The 22836-nt window shown below is 40.9% G+C and overlaps 1 protein-coding gene across 5 annotated transcripts in view; it reads right to left on the reverse strand.

Annotated features, from left to right (window-relative positions):
• The window catches only part of FAT3 (FAT atypical cadherin 3), a 672953-nt gene that overhangs the window by 502790 nt on the left and 147327 nt on the right, over positions 1–22836 (reverse strand). For all 5 annotated transcript variants that reach the window (XM_058687506.1, XM_058687503.1, XM_058687504.1 and 2 more), the window contains exon 2: positions 18676–21984. In XM_058687506.1, coding sequence (XP_058543489.1) covers positions 18676–21967 — 3292 coding nt within the window. In that variant the 5' untranslated portion in view covers positions 21968–21984. The remainder of the gene's footprint in view (positions 1–18675; positions 21985–22836) is intronic.

Consider the following 22836-nt stretch of genomic DNA (forward strand, 5'->3'; position numbering starts at 1 on the left):
GCTGGGTTTCATGCATTTCTTCATACACATACAGTGCAGAAGGCATAGGTTTGAAATTTTGTAGCCTCAATATTCTTAAGCCTTTAGAGCTGCTTCCAATTGAAAGTCATCTTTTTAATGTCCACTGAAGGGAATTTACACTGTATTTATGGCCTGGACATAATCATTACCTTCCAATAAAAATGACTCATTAAATAAAAAGCAATTTTCACCCATGAGCTCTTAGGATATATTTGCTTACTTATGGAAATCCAATAGCCTCTTGCTCCATAATTTCTGCATTTCTCAGTACAATTATTTGGGGTTCATATGTCTATTCAAGAGTTGCCAAGTCAGAGCAACTCAGAAACGCTAAAAGACAGAAAACAATAACAACGAACACCCAAGCAAACAAAAATGCACTTCACTTCCCAAAATGAGAGATTTTAAGATCCATCTGAGAAAGACAGATAACTCCTGATCTTCCTTCACCTTCTGTTGAGAAGCCAAAACACAGCAAGGCTGATGTTTCTGACCTCTTTATTAAGAATCCCATGTGCTGACTAGGAAATATTCCTCTGCTACAGAGATGAATCTTCTTGAGAGTGACAAGCCATCTACTCAAACCTGGTGGGCAAGCTCTGCATGTTAACTTAGCATTTGAGGTCCCCAGAATGACTGACCACTTGCCCAAGAGCCAACCCCACATGCATGCTCCCCAAACGGGTGGCTTTCCCAAGGCAACTCTGTCTGCCTGAAAACAGAACTGCCTGAAATAGTATTAGACAAAGCAGACAATTTAATTTTATGAAAGGGCTACAAATTTGACCTCACAGCTGGAGAAAGTGCATTGTTTTGATCAGAACAAAAGAAAGCAAAAGCCTCTCTTTCCCCACCCACCTCAAGCTAAGAGGCGGCCAGTTGATCCCAGCAGAGAATTTTTCACACCCAGAGTTCACGCGCGGATGCTAAAGTACCACGGGGCATAGCTTTGCTCAGCACACCCTGCCAGGAGCCACAGGGAGATGGTTTGTGTTCGTTCATGTTTTTAATGGCTCCCTAATAATTTATAATGACAATGCTACTGTTTCTCATTTCAGTGTCTAATGTTTTAATGTTGGGTTTATTTATCTTACCCAAAACAACATAATAATTGCAGAGCAGAAAAACCACTTTGGGAAAAGGAGTGTTTGCACATGCTAATGATTTAATTTAAATAGTTCTGTGAATAAAAACTGAGGATGTGTGATTAAAAAAAAAAGTGTGCTTTCATCTTTGTTTCAAATGTTATATATGATGTTTTTAGGTCAGTAAACAATAGAATGTAAAATATTAAGCTGTAAAATACCATAAAGGACAATCATCTAAAAACCTCTCATGTATAAGGTGCACAAATAGTCAACTTTGACATCGGCCATTCTAGTAAGAGGTGGTGTTTCTCAGAGCCAAGCCAGTAATCATACCTCTCAGTAATAAATATGGTTAATGATGACAACCGAAGGCATTAAAAACATCTTCTGAACCATCAACAGTGAACAGTACCCCTGTTTACAAGTTCTGAGTTCAAAGCTCCCTGACCAGCCATGGACCATGGAAAAGCCATGTATCTCAGTAAGTCTCACCTTCCTCAACTGTCAACGCAGGGCACTGGGCTAACCATTCTCTAAAGAATCATCAAAGAGTTTTTAAAAATCCAGTTCAAGGCCAAGGTGATCCTCACCTTCAACAACTAAGGGAAACACAGCTCTCCAAGTTCTACCAGCCCTACAGTGAAGACATGCAAGAGAAAATCTCCAGGGAAACATTCCATGTGATATTTCAGAGAGATGAACATGTTTGTGATCTCATAGAAGGAGGACTGTCAATTGGAGGATCAGACAACAAACTGATGGATAGACACTATGCAACATTATAGTTTGTCTCCTGTGTAGATTCTTCAGAGTGAACTTGACATTTTAGATCTAATGCAATCATGCAAGAAGCCCATGATTCATGGATTTCCTAACCACGTGTATCCAGACCTGACCCCCAAACCCATCTCTCCCCACTTACTGAAAACCTTTCATAATGTCCCTGGAACTCAAGGTGTTTATGGAAACATTAGACAAGTTTTTTGAAAATGTCCATGACCTGGATTTAATTTTCCACGTAAACGAGGTTCACAGTATTCTTGCAGAAATGGTGACTGGGGGTAATGGCACTGGAAACCAACATGAAGAAGATGGTTACACAAGTTGATGCACAAAATTAACTGGAGAAATCTGAGGTAACAGTTTCCACTGGCCTATTTTGTATTAGTCAACATTTTTCTCAGGCTGGCTTAACGGGAGCTACAGTCTGTGCTGTAAAGAACATGAATCTTCCTGGGGCGCCTGGGTGGCTCAGTCGGTTAAGAGTCTAACTCTTGATTTCAGCTCAGGTCATGATCTCATGGTCATGAGTTCGACCCCCAAAGTCGGGCTCCGTGCTGACAGTGTGGAGTCTGCTTGGGATCCTCTCTTTTCCTCTCTCACTGCCCCTCTCCCGCTCTCTCACTCTCTCTCAAAAATAAATAAACTTTAAAAAAAAGAATATGAATCTTCCTGAGATCCCGAGAATTATGAACATTCGTGGTCTCATTACAAAAGTGTCAAACCTAGTCCTTTCAAATAAAAAATTGAAAAGGCTCCTCCCAGGTAAAATCCAGGGGGAAAGTCATCCAAGCACACCATGCAGTTGTTTACCAAAAACAGAGGAGGAGAGTCATAGCTTTTACCCTTGAATTTAAGTCAAGGTATCATATAGGAGATGTATAATCAGTATGGAAGTTCAATGTCGCTTTTCTTGCTCAGTGATTTTAAAGAAATTAAGTAGTTTCAGTGTCATATTTATCTTTCTTTGATAAATTACATTCATGTGGCCACCTAAGGCATGCCTCCATGTATCAGCTATTACAGTATTTCGGAAAGTATTTGTCACATTTCTTTAAACTATGTACAATCCAAAATGTTGGTGTTTTGTGTGGATCCCAAGTGCAGCATTCCACAATTCTTTCTTATTTGTCACAACTGTTAAAGAATCAAGTATGTGTTGCATGAAAAGATTGTCCTTTTCCTCTTAGTTTAAATAAACTCCAAGGTAACTGGACTTCTAAAAAAGAATCCGGTTCAATTATAATCTTAGCAGAAAACAAACTAAATTACTGTAATTCCTTGACAGTCAGTAATTTACATAGAGTACGTGTATGTGTATTTATTTTTAAATAGGACGACACACTTGCACTTTTCTTACCCTCCTGATGAAGATGGAAGTCTCCGTGCTTCGGCAGCTGGGACATCACACCTGACACACCAGAAGTTCATTCCAATAGGTTTAAAGACAATACAGCTGACAATAACAAAAGTATAATTGCTACAAAACAGTACTCAGAAAAATGGGACTCCAGAAGGAAGACAGGAAATAAGCGTAATTAACAAGAGAGGGGGGAGTGAAAAACTTGCTTCTCTTATGGGGCAGACGAGCTGGAGTGAAAGGGAATTTGAGACAGCGTCATTGACGTTAAGACTTTTGACTAACTGGAAAATACTTTTAAACAGGATACTTCTGTGTTTCAATAATCTGCATTTATAATAATTCTGGCTTTGATATTGTATTCTTCTACAGGTAGTTCACAATAGTTTTTTTGTTAATCACTAAGAGTACTTGGCTGAGTGTGTCTGAAGCAATCAACCAAGTTTGCTCACCATTTTTGTTGTCTTCCCCCAAGTTGAAATAACCAGCTTACAAATATAAAATTCCTTCAGGACGTGATCCAGAGGTCATCTCCTTGGTGATGCATTCTTTGGAATCCACTACCACCTGTATACTTTCTTTCTCCCTTACTTTCATTATTTTTCTGCTTAGCACTTAAACCCATGTAACATATTACACATTATACTTATCTTCACTATGATCTACTTCCCCATTAGAATGTTTCAAGGAAAAGGATTTTGTCCATTTGGCTCACTGGTCTAACTCAGTGCCTTGAACACTGCCCGGCATATAGTTGGTGCTCAACATATATAACATACATAAAACCTTGGTGTGTGAATATAATTCATTCTGGAAACAGGCTTGGCTTGTAATTCAAAGCACTTGTATATCAAAGCGAATTTCAAGAACCATTGGCTCAGTTGCGGTGACGTGATGTTTGGCATCATGTACTACTGACATTGCAAGGCATCGCTCATTTATCAAATTAAAATTTATTAGAAATGTTTGCCTGCCTTATGGAACACTCACAGTACAAGTTACCCACAATCCAAGATTTTACTGTATATGATATGTCATAACATATGACATCATATAATATCAAATATATACCATAAATTATGTAGAATATATATACTACTATGATATGTTACGTTATTTCGCATGATGTACTTTATATTATAATAGTATATCATGTATTTATTATGCTGAAAACACTTTAGTCTATATTACATGTTCATTATATTATATGTTATACAATATACAATGTATTATATGTATATACATTATATTTTATATATGTATATACCTTATATGTTATATAATATACAATGTATCATATATATATATATATATATATATATATATATATATACACACACACACACACACAATGTACAACATATATCACAATAAATGATTGGATATTGCAGATATTCCCTTTAAGCTCCTAGCAACGAAGGCCCGTGAGAAAATGGGATGCACTGAGCGGGGTGAGGGTGGCATTTTTCTAGGAGGGCCCAGACATGCAGACCACAGGAGCAGTGTCAGGACAAGCACAAGGGCTGTGGAGTCAGACAACATGAGCTGAAGTTTTGGCTCTGTTACTTCCTAGCTCTGTGCAATCGGGCAAGTTATTCAACCTCTGTAAACTTCAGTTCCCATATCCATAAATCTGCGATAGTAAGAGTACCTGCCTCATAAGTTTAATGTGAGGATTGAGTGAGCTCAAGTATGTGAGACAGCCTGCAGAGTATCTATCTAGCAGAAAGACTCTCCATAAGGACTCGATGATGGTGGTGATGCTGATGAGGAGGATAAAGAAGGTGATCATTACACTGTGACGAGGAATGAAGACAGGACAGTCAGTTCAGCAGACAAAACTCAGAAATCTCCCACATCTGGTTCCCTCTCTGCCTCCCTCTGCACTTCCAGCCCATGAATTCATGCAGGCACATTTGATAGAATAGCACTCAGCTGTCACATGCTCACAAGAAAGGAGAGATACTAAAAAGATGTTTTGCCCACATCAATCGAAGAGTACAAAGTGCTGGCACTTTTCCCTTGTAGATCTAAGCACGCCAGGGTCCAGAGAAACGGGAATCGTAATGCCTTGACAAATCAGAGCCTTTGGGACATGTATCCTTCCATGCGGTTGCATGTTCTAAGAGCATGTGCCCAGGTAGCCATCACAATCTTATGGGTTGAGTTTTGTTCTGCTTACGTGTTGTTTTGATGAAAACTTCCAAACGCACTGAACTTCGCTGCCTGAGCCCAATTTGCATGGTGCCGAGATTCACTCAGCTCGGGTGGTGATTCTCTACCACCCTCCAGGCCCCCACTTGTTCCCTAGCCTCCTGACAGGAACTCCCACTACTACAGCAGAGAAATGAGCTCCCCCAAGGCACTGACTGGTAAGGGAGACCTGCCAACAAACACAGCTCCCCAGCTGCCCAGGCACACCAAGCACAACCCAGAAGAGCTGAGGACTTAATGCCCAGGGTGGTGAAGCTGATCCGTAAGAGGTCAAAAATGGGAAAGAGATAACAGAAGAACCGCTTGTCCTCCCCTCCGAGCCCAGGCCGAGCGGTCCAAGATGCAAAAGTTCTAGATGCAAAAGTGTGGCCTCCCTGGACACACACGGGGAGACTGAGAAACGTGCTGGATGTTGTTGGGAAGCTGTAACCAATTTAATAATGTACCAATTTGTATTTGGTGTCCCTTCCTTCAGACCTGGCTTCCTTTTCCACAATCACCCGTGTTCCCTTGGGATTACACCCTTAATAAAACATTAGCTTCCACTGTAACTTTCACCCCAGGGTCTGTTTTCTAGGGAACCAGGGCCTCTACAATGACTGGGGCTATTCAGTAATGATCAACTATTACACCGCATAGTAATGAAGGGAAGGGCTCCCTCTGGGTTTCATCCCTTAAGGAGACACTTAGGGCTGTTTATCCAGAGAGTGTCTGAAGTGTAGTGATTAAGAGCTCAGACTCTGGTACTGGCCTGCCTCATTTAAATCCCAGCTCTACCAGGGCTGGGAAAACTCAGTCATTTAAAATCAAGCTTTTGATTCCTCATCTGTAAGATGTGGATAGCGAGAGTACCCACCTCATGGAATCCTTGTGAAAAGTAAATGAGTTAACACTTATTTAATGGCTAGCATATAACAAACACACAATAGGGGTTAGCTACTTATTTCTGTTGTTGTCTGATTACCAGGGTTACTTCTCACTGTTATTATTAAGCCTTTCTACAGCAATATCCCCCTTGCAATTTCTAAAATACAGTAGGATAGATATCAGGAAGTCTAGCTTATTAGAATTATGTGCAAAGTAAAAGTAAATAAGGTCTGGGCAAAAAACAGGAGTTCAGGTATGTTAGTGCAAATTATTATTCAATAGGCTATTTACAAGGTCCCCAACAGCAATTTTTTTTTTTTGCTTACATCCTAGTTCTTGAGTGTATCCTACCAAATTCTGAAGTTCTCAATTAGCAAGGTATTATTATACATTTTGCAGTCATGCTGTATGACTGTGGAATACAGAATTATGACTTAGCATTAGCACCCTTGAGTGCCTACACCATCCTACTTAAGAAACACAAGAATTTAGTCATTATAAATGGAATTCTCACTCACTCCAATTCTGATTATTTGCCCTCTAGGCTAAAACCACAGACAAATAAGACTATACCTACACTTTTAGCAACTACAACAATGTTTTATGAAGTTGTTGTCCAAAAACATATCACTGTGTTTTCATTTCCAATTTCATGGGTTTTGTTTTGTTTTTATTTGAGAGAGAGACAGAAAAAGAGAATCTCAAATAGGCTCCATGCTCATCTATGCTCAGTATGGACTCTGACACGGGGCTCAGTCCTACAACCCTGGGATCATGACCTGAGTCAAAATCAAGAGTCAAGTGCTCACCCGAATGAGGCACCCAGGCAACCCTCCAAGCTCATTCAGTTTAACCATGTGGTAAACACTCCTTTAGAAATATCCTCAAGGGTTGAGAAAGAAATACATGAACACTGCCCAGATCTGGGGAGAGCTGTAGGATATGCATGAGGGCAAGGGTGGATTTTTAGGAGAAAACTTTTAACTCTGTGTTCCATTTCCATGAACTCATTCAGGATCTCAGGGCCTCATACTGCCTCAAGTCTGATATGATATCCCAAGTATAGAATTCCTTATCAAAACTGACCTTAAGTCAACGTGTTTTTTTAAATAATTGCAGGGCTTTATCAACGTTCTAGTCAATGAAATCAGAAGCATACTACCAAAGTCAGCAGGCCATGGGGATGAAAATTATCCACTTGTGAGATATGCTACCAATGTATACATTATAACAGTCATAAATTCGATGATCCATAATCAATTTTAATAATGAAGTGGACATTATGGCTCAGCAAAATCCCTCGTGATTTAGGGGAAACCCCCAAGTCATGCTTTTAGGGTATAGATAATGAGACTAAATGAAAGAACTCCAACAGTTACTAGGACAGGTCTCAAAGGCCCCTTTCATTTGTTTCCGGATCCCGATGTATCTTACTATTTAATTCCCAAACGTGTGTTATGAAACAGAGTAGGCCCAAGGAACAATGCAATTGTCTCGCCAGCCAACTGTTCCAAAAAGGCAGTGAGCCCAAGACTCTAAACTTCTTGACCTTGCAGATTTCTTACTCTTCAAGGGCTGCTTTGGCTACAGAACTTCCAGAGCACTTCCTTGAGATACTGGGACACACCAGGGAGCCAGATCCACTCACATGCAACCTTGATCTTATATCCTTTGCGTGGTCTATCTACTGCTTCAGTAATAGCCAAGAGGGATAAAGACCTTAAACCTGGCCCGGGTGTCACTGGCACCAATCTTCAAGTCAGGACTAGCCTTTGCAGCCTGGTCCAGCTCAGTCACTCCCTCCATTGACCTTGAAGATTTACTTCTTTCAGAAAAATGTTCATTTACCAGCATTGTTAGACAGATGCCCATTTAACATGTAGCTATCTGAGGCAAACCTTAAGCCCCAGGGAGGACCCTAGCGATATTCACATGGTTATACATTTTTATTCATTTTTTGCAAAAGTAATATATTTTAACCACAACAATTTAAAATTTCTTTCTCTTTCCCCTCCAACTCCTCTATTACATTCTGCATCATCAAGGAGAGTGGCTGCAGGCATAAGAGAAAATGGAGTTAAAGATACATTAGGTTTGCATTCAGTGGCATACGTTTATGTGGTTCCCCATCAGTCCCAGCTATAGATAAATTGTCGCTAGCCGTCCAGTGCAGGAATGGCTTCCAAAAACACTCCTACCACCTACTGAACCAAGAGACCTGGCAGTCTAGCATGGACATGAAGGACTAGAACTTGCATCACTATATGAACACATCTTGTGGTGGACAGAATTGGGACTACAATTCCGGTGGGGGGAGGAGAAACCAAGCTCAAATGTATGGAGCCAGAGCTAGCTTGTGGAAAATTCCCCAGTCATTAGATATGTATGCTTGTAACTGGAATATTTGGTTCTTGCCTACAGAGTCATAATGAGAATTCTCTCCTGAAATGCAGCACACAAATTATAAACACACCATGATCTTTTTCTTTTGTTGATTAGATTCCCAGAAATGGAAATTACTGGACTCTTTGTTTACCGAGCACAGACATGTAGCAGTATTAACAGCAAATGTGTCTGTTATAGCTCATACGAAAAAGAAACTCGATCGAGATTTTTTTTTTCAAATTTGACACCAATGTAGAAAATTTACATAGCATTACCAGTAACAAGTCATGACCACAGAGTAACATGTCTAAACTCTCAACAAGAAAAAACAAATTTCAATCAACTAGCACTGGAGGAAAACTAAATAATCTTTCTTCACTTTCTATAGAAACAATTACAGAATTGTTAGCTCATGAAGAGGCAATCAAGCCAAACATGCAACCAAAAAATGTAGGGGAAAGGAAGTATTAGAGAGGTATGTCAGGAGTTTAATCAACAAAATATAATATTATTTTTCCGAGTTTTGTGACATTTGTGGTATTTGTTGAGTTTTAAACTTAAGAGCTGATGTGACTTCTTTCCTCGGTTCAAACAAATGCAGTAATTTTTTTTTAAATTTTTTTTTAACGTTTATTTATTTTTGAGACAGAGAGAGACAGAGCATGAACGGGGGAGGGTCAGAGAGAGGGAGACAGAGAATCTGAAACAGGCTCCAGGCTCTGAGCTGTCAGCACAGAGCCCGACACGGGGCTCGAACTCACGGACCGCGAGATCATGACCTGAGCCGAAGTCGGCCGCTTAACCGACTGAGCCACCCAGGAGCCCCCAAATGCAGTAATTTTATAGTCATGAATGTTTATACTTTTTCTCAAAGCAGGCAACCAACGAATGATACAAGGTAGGCACTTCAAGCCTTACAAAACCTGGATCCGTTTCTGGGGTCAGGCATTCCTTGACAATTAAGCCTTGCTTATATATCATCATCAACTCTCACTGTAATGCTCTGGTTATCTCTCATACTGTCTTGTCTCCAATTGGAATTTGTAAAAATCATCCCACAATGCCAAAGGGTGATGCTGAGGCCACAATAAACATGATGGATGGCTAGCACAAGGCACTCACTTACTTTGTGTCACTTACGCATCACACGGTTTGCAATTACATGCTTTTCTGTCTGTACAGCTAGCCCTTGACTTAATCATCTCAGCATCCTTTTCTAGTGCAAAGCACCAGTGTCCACAGGGAACCAGGGAACTACAAATGTAGGAATGAGGGAAAAAAAAAACAGGTGGCAAGAAAAAAGGAAGAAGGGAAATGGGGAAAAGGCAGATTTTTAAGGAAGCAAGTGGAGAAAAAAAAACTATAAAAGTTGTTTAAGCTGTATTTTATAGATATTGGGGGTAAACCACAAAGGCTTTATGTTTTTACCATAGTATCTTTGCGTGTGTGTTTGTACACCTCAATTTTTTAGCTTAATTGCTCCCACTTTTATTCACTCTGACTCAAGACATTTCATATCAGTATGCTATTTTAGCTCAGTATTATTCTCACCACCATACTGCTTTTTAAAAGCAACTAGAATATTAACTATGTTATGCAAATGAAAATGTGAATTTAATCACAAAGAGTGGCCCTAGAGGAGCCACTAAATCCTCCAACGTCCAAAGAGAAAATTGGAGACTCCTATTATATTCAGTAAGTCATATACCAGTGCCCAGAATTTAATATAAATTGAATTGAATCCTACACAGAACTCTTTGTAGATTCTGTCTGTCGATAAGACATGCTTTCAGAAAAACTGGCGAGCTAAAAATACAGACTACAGCCCATTTTCGTTTTCATTTCATTTTCCTTTCAATGAAACATTGTGAATGTAGTGGCATCACATAAATATTTATCAAACTCTATAATTCTTCCAAATGTAATGATAAATGAAAGTATCTTTCACGTGCATACAAAACACCTGCAAAAAACATTTTCAGAAGACTGATATGAAAGGCAAGCTATCTGAAATCAGAACCACTAATAGATGAAGTCATCGTTTGATAGTTTTCGTCACCTCTGCTTACCAGGCGTCTCAAGTTTTACTCTCTGTTAATTTAAGAAATAAAAATAAGGGGCACCTGGATGGCTTAGTTGCTTAAGCGTCCAACTTCGACTCAGGTCATGATATCATGGTTTGTGGGTTCGAGCCCCACATCGGGCTCTGTGCTGACAACTCAGAACCTGGAGCCTGCTTTGGATTCTGTGTTCCTCTCTTGCTCTGCCCCTCCCCTACTCATGCTCTGTCTCTCTGTCTCACTCTCTCTCAAGAATAAATAAACATTTAAAAATTAAAAAAAAAAAAAGAAATAAAAATAATTCAGCATCACTTGGCGCCGGGGACCCTGACATGAAGGGCCAGGTAAGCCACTGAAAACTTCCATTATTGATATAAAAGGAAGACCGATTTCAGAGAAAAGAACCACACAGATTTTCAGGTCGTTGGTTTGCCACACTATTTGTATTTCCTCTTCATCATGGTCATTATTTTTATCATTTACTAGTTGCCCAGGAATAACAGCAGCTCAAACTTGATATGCAACACAGACATAATTACAGATTTGGACCAACAATCCTCCATTAAAACCTAAATTGCCTTCAGGCAACAGTTAAGAAAAGGTCAAGAAGAAGGCCCCTGCTGAAAAGAGTCATAAAAACATGCTGTTCATTATTTTCCAGAAGCTTCTAATCCTCTCTCCCACCTGGCTTATATGATAGCTACTAAGTTCATCTGAATGTTGCACAGTCTTCAGGGATCCTCCGGGAAACATTTTTTTTCTCTTAAATAATTATGATCAAAAGTCTAGAGCTGAGGTTAAAACTCCAGAGCCAAGAAAAGTTTCTGCTGTCACTGATTATAACTTCATTCCCCTCCTTTGCTTGCTCTGATCCCAAGGGGAAATTTTCAGGGCAAGCTTGGGCCAGAATTCAGGGAATCTCTTTAGATTTGGGTGGGTGGAGGTAAAAATATCGCCTTGAAAAAAGAATGAGCACGGAGAATGCCATTTGGTCTGGAATGATCAGGAATTGCACCAAAGTCAGCAAATAACATCCTTATTACTGCTCAGCTTGTCAAAGAGGAGTTAACAGGCAAGTTTGGGGGAAAGAAGCTGGAAAGATGAACAGCCATCCAGAAGATGAAATAGGATTTCTGGCACCTCTGAATGTAAGCAAAAGGAAGCTTATATTTTATTACATTATGTAAGAGACATGCTACTATGGGAATTACCCACCCCTTTAAATATGTGGGCTAGGGCTAATGGTTTCTTCAGTGACAAAAAGCTCCTCATTTTTCACACAACACAGATTTTCTCCTTCCCAGTTTTCATTCACCCCCTGTGGACTATCTGATGATTAGAGACTGCAGATAAAAGAGTACTGGGCTCAGCACTGGTGCTGGCAAACAACCCTTCAGTTGAACTAAGTAAACAAAAGCTACTCAGTTGTATTGCCCTATTACTGTATTGTATTATTCTTCCCGGGGCACCAGCTGAAATGTGTCCTTCTCACTGGAGAAGATCAAGGTAAAGCATCACAACATTTGAGAGCCTGAAAGATCCTGGTAGCACACCATCCAGCCATATCCCTTCTTCCTCTGTCTGTTGGGAGATGGTCTTCAGCAAAGCAAAAACCGTCTGCTCATTGTAGACAATAGATGGAAAGCATAACTAGATGGGGACCCGAAGTCCTCTGGTTTCACTTTCTTTCCTCGCAAAATGAAAGCAGTGGGTAATTACTCTCTCTCTACCGTTTCTCCAGGCCTCCGGTGGAATGTGCCAACACACAGCACCGCAGAAACCGGGGTGGACGGGATTCGCTGGAAAACACCAGCCTCAGAAATATTTTTTTTTTTTTTTTTAAATTTTTTTTTCAACGTTTTTTATTTATTTTTGGGACAGAGAGAGACAGAGCATGAACGGGGGAGGGGCAGAGAGAGAGGGAGACACAGAAGCGGAAACAGGCTCCAGGCTCCGAGCCATCAGCCCAGAGCCTGACGTGGGGCTCGAACTCACGGACCGCGAGATCGTGACCTGGCTGAAGTCGGACGCTTAACCGACTGCGCCACCCAGGCGCCCCAGAAATATTTTTAAACATACAATCTGTTTTAGAAATCTTTACATAAAAAAATATTGCAGCAGTCAGGTCCTAACAGAGAACAGAAGGCACACACTCCAACAGGGTAATTGGGAAGCATTTAGTAAACAGACTATTTACCAAGGTGTGGGCAGGGTTTAGGGGCAATGATGCGGTCTCTAGGGTCAGGAACAGCAGGGAGCTGTGTCTACCCCCAACAGAGATGCAGCCAGGCCACAGTAGCCGGGGTGGAAAGAATCAGAGGGATATATCCCCTGCCCTGACTCTCTTCTTCTCTATGTTCCCAGGGGCAGAACCAACAGATGTCAGGGAACAAAGAGCCCACTGGCCAAGGAACTGAGGCACCCGGACACAAAGCAGAAAGAAGGGTGGAAAATGGGTCTGGAGAGGTAAACGGGAGACAGCTAGTACAGACACAGAAGGCAATTACAAAGTTATGTTTACTTACTGCTGGAATAAATGATAATTAACTTTACAGTGTTCGAGAAGTGTGAGAAGCCTCTTTTGGGTGTCCGATTGAATCCAACCACACATTAGGTTTCCTAAGCCTCAGCCGATTCTACGCAAACATTTGGAATAAAGAGAGCATTCTATGCTCACATACGTTGGAGAAATGCTGGCTGGAGTTTCAAATTAAAGAAAGGTAAATATAGATGCACATGTGTTGTGCATGTGAGTCCCTCTCCTAAGACACCAGATGTATGAAAGTAAGGAAACAACTGTGCCTACCTCGTGGCGTGGCTGAACAAGACAGGAGTATCATAAAGCATACTGCACAGAAGTTGGCTCATAGATGGTGCTCAGTAAATATCAACCACTGCGGCCATGGCCACCAGCATCACCACCTGCAGCTGCATTCTGACCTCTCAGACGGCCTGGGAAACTTCCCACCACAGAAGACCGAAGTCTTACACTTGTAGCTCTGTGTCACTAGGTGCCTGTCCCTGTCCTTACACATAAGTAAGCACATGATTAATGTTAGATTATGAGACAGTGGTGAGAACTGCTGTATCTCATGCCAGGATGCAGGCTGCATTGGTATGTAGTAATTCTTCCCTCCTCTCCATCCCTCTGTAAAGGAAACATTCTGTGCCCCACCCCAGTGTCAAGCCTGGCCCCATGGCCTGCTTCGGCTAACGGAATGTGGGTCAGTTTTGAGCAGTGGCTTGAAGAGGCACCACAAGCTTCCAACAGCCCTCCTGAGCCCTGACCTCCACCCTGAGGAAAACAGCACATCCCAGAAAATGTGGGTACTCCTTCACCCGGGTGCTGGCATCAGCAGGCATGTGGGGCAGGCTAGAATTCAATCCACAGTTGCTACTTCAACTGTTCTGTCCGACTTGGGAGCAAGGAGAAGAGCTGTCTGTTTCCAGAAACCATTAGATTCTGTGGTTGTTTGTTACACAGAAATAATAAAAAAAAAAAAAAAAAAAAAAAACTAATACGCATGCTTAACAAAGTTACTCTAGCATGCTAATGTGGCAAAGAGAGAAGCTCACAAGAGATTTAGAGTCTGCCAGTCCCAGCTCTGACAAACTCCTAGATATGTCACCCTGACTGAATGAGTCTCATGAACCCCCACCTTGCTGGATTCCTGTGACAATTAGAAACAGCACCCACAAAGCCCCTAGCATGATGCCGGCACATAATAGATACTTGGTAAATGAAAAAATATATATATAATGAGCAATAATGGACGGCAAAAATATCTCCCCAATCATCCATGACTAATGCGCTGAACTAGAAAGTGTTGATCCCAATTAAAATATTTCCTTAACCTCAGATAAATAAAACAATGAAATCATTGCTCTAGTTTGCAGCTTACAAAAGAATCTAATAGAAAAGCACAGTTGAAAAAAAATACAATGTGTTCTTTCTAAACCTTCTAAAACTTCTGAGTCGTCAAGAATATGAATTCCTGTTGTGTCAAAGAATAAGAATGCATTCTTTGTGAAGGAAAAATGATTAAATTGCATCTTCCAGACTAGTAATTTAAATTGTGATCAAATCCACTGTAGCTGGGGGCCTCCCAGTTAATCCATTTACTGTGAACATTATTAAACATTTATTAAATGCCTGTGCGTGGTAAAAAAATTTCAAAGGTATGGTTTTGTTCGCTGAGCACCAAAAAAAAAAAAAAAAAAAAAGTCAAGAACATAAAACTACTAAATGGATCAACTAATCCCGGCATATGCAGTTTCACAAAACAGGAGCACAGCAATTACCGAAGCACAGAAATAGATTTTTGATCCATCGGGAAGGCATTCAGAAAACTATCACCACTAATGAATAATAGAAGATTTATTCAGATTGTAAAACTTGACTAGGAAGGAAATTTATCTAAAATATGAGCTCAATTTCCTGCCTTTCAAAAGAATACGGAAAAGGACTTTGCAGAAAAGATACAATCTGGGAGACAGTCTCTAAGGAGTCCAAGTAAATCCAGGGTAGGGTTTCCAAGGCACCTATAGAAGGAATGCTTGGAGGGCTTAAATGAAGATCCCCGGGCTACTACCCCACACCTACTGAATCAGAATCCTGGGGGAAAGGGCCCAGGAATCTGTATTTGTTACCAAATTCTCCAGCTGATTCATGTGCACTCCTAAGTTTGAGAACCACTAGACAATGCAAGCCATTAAATAACCTTTGGCAGCTAACTTAAAGGTTCTTGAAAGACAAAAACCCAAACAAGTTTAGCCCACTCCATGCCAAAAGGACCAAAGGAAGACAATAGAGTCTGGACTTGAGACTCAGTAACAGCTGCAGGGCTAAACAGCCATTCATTCTGCCAGGAGTGCAGGCCGTGATTTTTAGCACTTGGAGGCAAAGAGCTGATGGAAGCTTCAACGGTAATGCAAACCCAACAGCACCATGGTGATGACTTCTCCTGTTGGACATACATTGGCCAAAATTCTCCTCAACCCCAGCATCCCCCTGGCACGTCCTGGCAATCACTCCTCGTCAGTTTTCTGGGCTTGCATTTTAAAATAAACAGAAGGGGAGAGGGGAGAAAGTAAGATGGTTAAGGATATTATTACATGGAAATTCTGAAATTCATAAAAAAATTTCAACACCCAGTCCCATAATGTATTTTTTTCTATAACAGAAAGAAAAACATAGTTATACTTTCTAAGAGAGGGGGAAAAATCCGTAAAGGGGGTAAAAAACTGCTACAATAGGGGCACCTTGGTGGCTCAGTCGGTTAAGTGTCCGACTTTGGCTCAGGTCATGATCTCACAGTTTGTGAGTTCAAGCCCCGCGTCAGGCTGTGTGCTGACAGCCTGGAGCCTGCTTCAGATTCTGTGTCTCTCTTGCTCTCTCTGCCCCTCCCCCACTCATGCTCTGTCTCTGTCTCTCTCTCTCAAAAATAAACATTAAAAAAATTTTTTTAATAAATAAATACAAACTGCTGCAATAGTTTTAAAAATTAAAAGTTCTCTGGGGAAGTAAATCAGAACGTGTAGGAATGCAAAGAAAGGAACACCGAGTTAGGACAGAGGAGACAAGTGGGTTCTAGGTCCATCTATATCCTACTAACGGGTCTGTGACCTCCCACAACTCATTTAGCTAGTCTTTCACCCAAAGGAGTTAATGTTTACCAGTGAGAGCGTTTTAAGTAACAAAGCAATGTCAAAATATAAGTAGCGACATTATCATCCATGGCAAAATTTATTCTATACAATCCAGAATCTAACGGAACAAAGAGCAGTGCATTGTTGTTGTTGTCTGTTTGTTTATTTTAAATAGAGGCAAAGGATACCAAACTCTTGGAGTCAAGAATTACAAGGGAAGCTATATCATCAGATGAAACAATACATGTATTTTCTGAAATCACACGCAAGATGAGAACAAAATAACATGGTACCAGTAGGGAAAATCTAGGCTACCCTCACCATATTGCTGCTGCTCTTCCCTGCCTCAAGCTACACCAAGACGAAACTTCCAAATACAAACAACTCAACGTGGCTGATGTAGTCTTCTAGGGAGCAGCGGTTAATGATTCCACCTGACGCCTTCCTGTTTGACCTACCTTACACACATCCACCTGAGTCCCAACGATAAGCTTCTCTCACTGGAGAGCCACCAACAATGAGACTGAGAGTTTTGAAAAAGAAAGGGTGACTAAGGGCCAGTGCCATCAGTCAATGAACCCAGGGCTGTAAGGACTTTGAAAACAGTGTAACACTTATTACCTAATAGATTTTAGATCAACACCAAATTCAAGTGTATCTAGAAACATGAGGAAGTCCATACATGTCTTTAAATGGAAGACAGCATAGAATACTGCAGTTACTTAGAGCTGAGTTTGAAATGAGGCTCCAAATCATCTATCTTCTCTGCGTGTCAGTTCATGAATTGATGATTATTAGTTGTACCTCATGGGGCGGTTGGGAGAATTAAATAAGACCTTACTATAAAAGTCTTCATAAAATGTTGTGCCCACCTTCAGTGTTCCATGAAGTCACTGGTAGCAGTGCAAAGTATTACTACAAAGTAGACACTCGGTAAAGATACTGCCCTTCCCTTCTCATTTTGTATTTCAAAAATGAAAATACATTCCAGTGGAATGAAAAGTGATATATAATAAAATAGAGTGTGTGGCTAAATCAAAACACAATTTTCTTGATATTTACCTTCATTCTGGCTACGGAGACCAATTTTACAATTTACACTGGCCATAATTACAGCCCATGTGTATAAAAATTACAGTTTAAATTTGTGATGGTACAGTTTTGCGACTTCTATCCAATATTTAATACAATTCCTCAAATTCTTTTTCTATCACTATAATAACACCTGTTTTAATCATCACTACCTGTTTTAATCACCATTATCCTTACTGGGAGCAAAGCACCCAGTGAGTGTTGCAGTGTGTTAATATATATTAATGTACCCCGAAAGCTGTGAAGTGCTAATATTACCATTTACACAAGAATAGAGAAGACACAACCCCTGTCATGAGATGACTACAATCTGAAGACCACTAGAAAATGCACAGTGCTAATCTTGAAACACACACACATATGCACATGTCCGGGCACATGTACATTTAAAGATAAATAATGACAATAATAAGAACAGAAAATGTGTGTGTGTGTGTGTGTGTGTGTGTGTGTGTGTGTGTGAATATAATGGGTGGGGGACAATGAAAATATTGGGGTAAATTTGTCCCATATTTTAAAATGTCTCTATACAACAATCAAGTCTTATAAATAAAATCTTAAAATCAATTTTTATCAGCAAAATCCACAACATGCCCCCTCTAGCCGATCACGAAAACACTGGCGGAAGCATACTGCCATATATTAATTGAGTATCCACAGTGTGAATGCCTGTCGTTCAAAGGCCAGATGTGCCTGTGAAACATGAAAGCAACTACTGCAATATCACTCCAGCAAAGCTTTACTAGAAAGGGAAAGACTGGTGTATAAGATCCATCTGAAAATCCATTTCACACTTCTAATTTAAAGCCAATTCAAATGTAATTTACTTTATCAGGGCCTTTAATTTAGTGAAGGTCAGAAGTACAATCAACAGAGGTGAAAATTACTTACGCTTATCAAAAGATAAGCTGGTAATAGTGCAGAACAAGAGAAACAAAACACAGGGATTCCCATTGAAAACCATGGTTAGCACCACTGGATAAACATGTCTTCTCACAAACCGATGCATTCTGAGATAAAGCTTTTACTTGTGTCATCTCTGCACCGAATGCAACCTCATTTGTCGTTCTATTTCAGTGTGAGAATATTCCTTCTCTTCTCCAATGTTACAATTCGTGAGAGGTGAAACAATACTTGTGGCACAAAATATTAAACTTACCACTCTCGTCATCTATATTGAACCTTCCAAGACCACTGCCATCCCTGATGGAGTACTGGATCTCTCCATCCCTCCCAGAGTCCTCATCTTGGGCAGCCACCTGCAGTACGCTTGTTCCAATGCGTGAGTTTTCTTTTACAGATCCAACGACAGCAAAGTCTGGGAAGTAGGGAGTATGGAGGTTTTCGTTGACATCCACCACCTCCACCTCAACAAAGGAAACAGATGACAGAGAGACCGGTCGTCCTTTGTCTTTGGCCCGAACCGTGAGGTTGTAGAACTGCTGCTTTTCATAGTCCAGCTCTTTGCTCAAGCGAATGGCACCACTGGCTTTATCTATTTCAAATCTCCCATTATAGTCATTGACCAAAGAATAGCGCACTTGACCCCCTAGCCCAAGATCTGGATCATGGGTCTCCAGCCAAGCAATGACAGTGCCAACAGGGAGATCTTCAAGAACCTTCACACTATAGCTACTGGGAATGAAAGCCGGGGAACAGTCATTGACATCATCCAAAAAAACCTTAAGAGTGACAACCGAAAACAGCTGCTGGCCACTTTCTGCCTTGTCTCTAGCTTCTATTTTTAAGGAGTAGTTTGCTTTAGATTCCCGGTCCAATTGGTCGGCTACATAAATGATTCCAGTTGAGCTGTTGATAGCAAACTGCTGAGTATCTGTCAAGACTGAATAAGTCACTTCACCATTAGAACCCAAGTCTTTGTCTCTGGCTTCCACCTGAATAATCTCAGTACCAATACTTGAACTTTCAAGAATGTTAACTGAGTAGCTGTCCTGAAGAAAGACTGGGCTATTGTCATTAGCATCCTCCACATTGATGGTCAGCAACCTCCACGAAGATTTTTGTGGATTACCTAAATCGTAGATGGTGATATTAAGGAGATAGAGGTCTGTGTGTTCTCGGTCCATAGGCAGAAGGACTTTAAGTTGCCCAGTCTCCATATCGATATTAAAACAACTATCCGTATTCCCATCAGATATTGTGAATAGCACCTTTCCATTAAAGCCAGAGTCGGCATCATAGGCTTTGATCTTCAGGATGTTAGCACCAACGGGCAGATTCTCCTTCACCGCCACGTCAGAAGGAAATGACTTGTCAAAATGTGGCCCTTGCCTATTAACTGAATAAAAGTCGAGAAATCCATCTTCCAGATTCAGTTTCCCATTTGCTTTTGCCTTAATGAGTAGCTTCTCTGCCAGCTTCTGAGCCACACGAGTTTCTCGGCAACTGAAGCTCTTTGAAGACACCTTCCCATGCAGGACTGAAATATTAACAGACATGGGGTCCGCAAAATTCTCCCCATCGGTTGCTGTAATCCTGAGGGCAAAATTACCATTTTTGATGCCAGAATTCATCAGTGACTTTTTAAGCTGTAAAACACCAGAGTCTGGGTTTAAATAAAAGAAACCAAGTTCATTTCCGGAGATGATTTTGTACTTTACAAGTTCAAGTTCATCAATATCAATTGCTGAGACAGCTGTGATGTGACCCCCAACTGGGAAGTCATAGGAAATAACTCCCTGGCAAGCCACTTTTTCAAAAAGAGGGCTGTTGTCATTGACATTTCCTATTCGAATAGTCACATTGACTTCACTTTCATGGCGGTATGGCGAACCCCAGTCAGAGGCTCTTACGATGAACCTGTAAGTTTCTGGAGAGGATTCAAAATCCAATTCTTCAGTTGTGCTAATAACACCTGTAAACTGGTTAATGGCAAATGGTAACAGATTAAGACTGGCAATACTGTAGGTGATGTACCCATTTTCCCCTTTATCCTTATCAGAAGCTGAAACCATCAGAACGCTTGTGCCCACCGGAACACTTTCATTCACAAAAGCATCATACAGCGGCTGCTGAAATTCTGGGGTGTGGTCATTCGCATCTTCTATGCCGATGGTAACTTGTGCTTTTAAATCTCCTTCCTTGTTTGTCACGTCCAGTTTATAAACCTCCTTCTTAACAGTATTCAGTGGCTGTGCTGTGACAATCAGACCTGACCGAGGATTAATTTTGAAGTACTGTGCATCCTCACCAGGAGATAATTTGTATTCCACATCTAGCGGTTCGGGACTTAATTTTACTATAGCAACCACAACACCAGGAGGGGAAAATTCACTAATGCTCACATCATACATTTCTTTTTCAAATCTAACTGGGACACTGTCTCTTTGGGGGTTGGCAATGTGGACTATCCTTACTGCTGAAAATTTCTGAGGTGACCCCTTATCTTTTGCTTGAAGAGTGAGATTGTAGCCATAAGGAAAGCTCTCCCAGTCAACCTTCTTTCTCTCCTTAATCTTGTACTCATTCATCCACTTGCCTTCCTTAGCCAGGAAGAACTGATCTAAAGGATCCCCAGCGACAATGGAAACAGACTCAATCTCTCCATTGGCCCCTTCATCAAGGTCATCGACTGTCACCACAGCGTATGTCGGCTCTCTGTCCAGTGAGGAAGGAACGTGAGTGACCACGTGGATAGTTGGGGCGTGTTCATTTATACGTTCAATGTGAACATAAAGCTTTGCAGTACTGCTCACTCCGTTGTTTCCGTAGAGCTTCATCCCCCGGTCCACAGCCAAAATTTCCAGGTCATACCTATTCTTTTCGTCATAATTTAACCGCCCGCTTAAAGAGATGACGCCACTTGTGGGGTGAACTGAAAAGAGATCAACTTTGTTTTTAAAGTAGTAGTAGAATTCTCCATTGGAGCCGATATCGGCATCTGTTGCTGTCACCTGGGCAACGCTAGTCCTTAAAGGTGTGCTTTCTGCGATTGTAACAGAGTATGTTGTGGGTGAAAACAAAGGTCGCAGATCGTTCATATCTAAAACCTGTATGTTCACTTTGGTCCATGCTTCCAGATCCTCTCCTCTGACAGAACCTTTTACTATCAATAAATAATTGTCCTGAATTTCCCTATTCAATATGGCCGAATTGCCACCTTTAGTTCTTATTCTGAGGAAACAGAAGTCTGCAATGATGACTTCCTCTGCTTTGAAGAAGCCTTCCTCGTCTCCAGATACAATTCTGTATTTGACATCCCAGGACAGATCTATTAAGGTGATGCCCATTCTACCCTGGCTGTGGACGTAGGTCCTTGCTGCTGAGTTCTCATACACGGTAGCATTGTAAACGGAGTGTGTGAAGTGGAAGCCCAGGGGCCCAGTCCCCGGAAGCCCCTGGGAGACTGTGGCCAAAAGCTTGAGAAGCAGGAGAATGAGGCAAGAAGGAGGAGGCCGTGTACCCACACAGTATCCCATAGTTATATCCATCGTATCATACCTCCATCCTGGAATGGGGTGGGGGGGGGGGGGAGAAAGAGAGAGAAAAGATAAATTAACCTACAGAAAAGTGGGAGAAGGTGTAGGAATGCACCGTGAAGAAACAGTGCTTTTTAAAAACTTCATTATAATTTTTTTTTTTTTTACCAAAACATCAATACAAGAAAAAGTTAGAAACCTCATCGTACTAGACGGCAAGAAATTCAGAGTCACTAGGGTTGAACCTGATGTTGTTTGGGTTTTTAAATCCCACTTTTACGCTGCTGCCGCAATTGTTCGTTGGGACATGATTTCTTGCATTCCGAAGGTCAATTGAGAAATGTACTAGAAGCCTTAAAAAATGCATTTACCTGTCACTTAGAATTACCTGCTAGGCAATTATCCAGTGGAAATAGACAAGTGTACATTTAAAGTACAGTTTAGGGGAGCCCGGGTGGCTCCAACTCTTGGTTTCGGCTCAGGTCATGACCTCATGTTTCGTGGGATTGAGCCCCATGTCACGTTCTGTGCTGACAGCATGGAGCCTGCTTGAGATTCTCTCTCTCCCTCTCTCTCTGCCCTTCCCCACTCGCACATGCTCTCTCTGTCTCCCTGTCTCTCTCAAAATAAATAAACAATAAAAAAAGTACAGTAAAGTTTAAAAGACAAAGGGATTGAAAAAACACTAACTGCTTATCAAATAGTTTCTAGTGCATTCATATAGTGAAATACTACACAGCTACTAAAAATAATTCTTTTTAAAATGTATATTTTCAAATATGGTAAGATATAATGCTAAGTGTAAAAAAAATATAAAACAATACATGTGGGGGTATCTGGACTTCTCAGTCAGTAAGTGTCTGACTCTTGATTTCGGCTCA

The sequence above is a fragment of the Neofelis nebulosa genome, chromosome 10, assembly GCF_028018385.1.
Source record: "Neofelis nebulosa isolate mNeoNeb1 chromosome 10, mNeoNeb1.pri, whole genome shotgun sequence".
Classification (NCBI taxonomy): domain Eukaryota; kingdom Metazoa; phylum Chordata; class Mammalia; order Carnivora; family Felidae; genus Neofelis; species Neofelis nebulosa.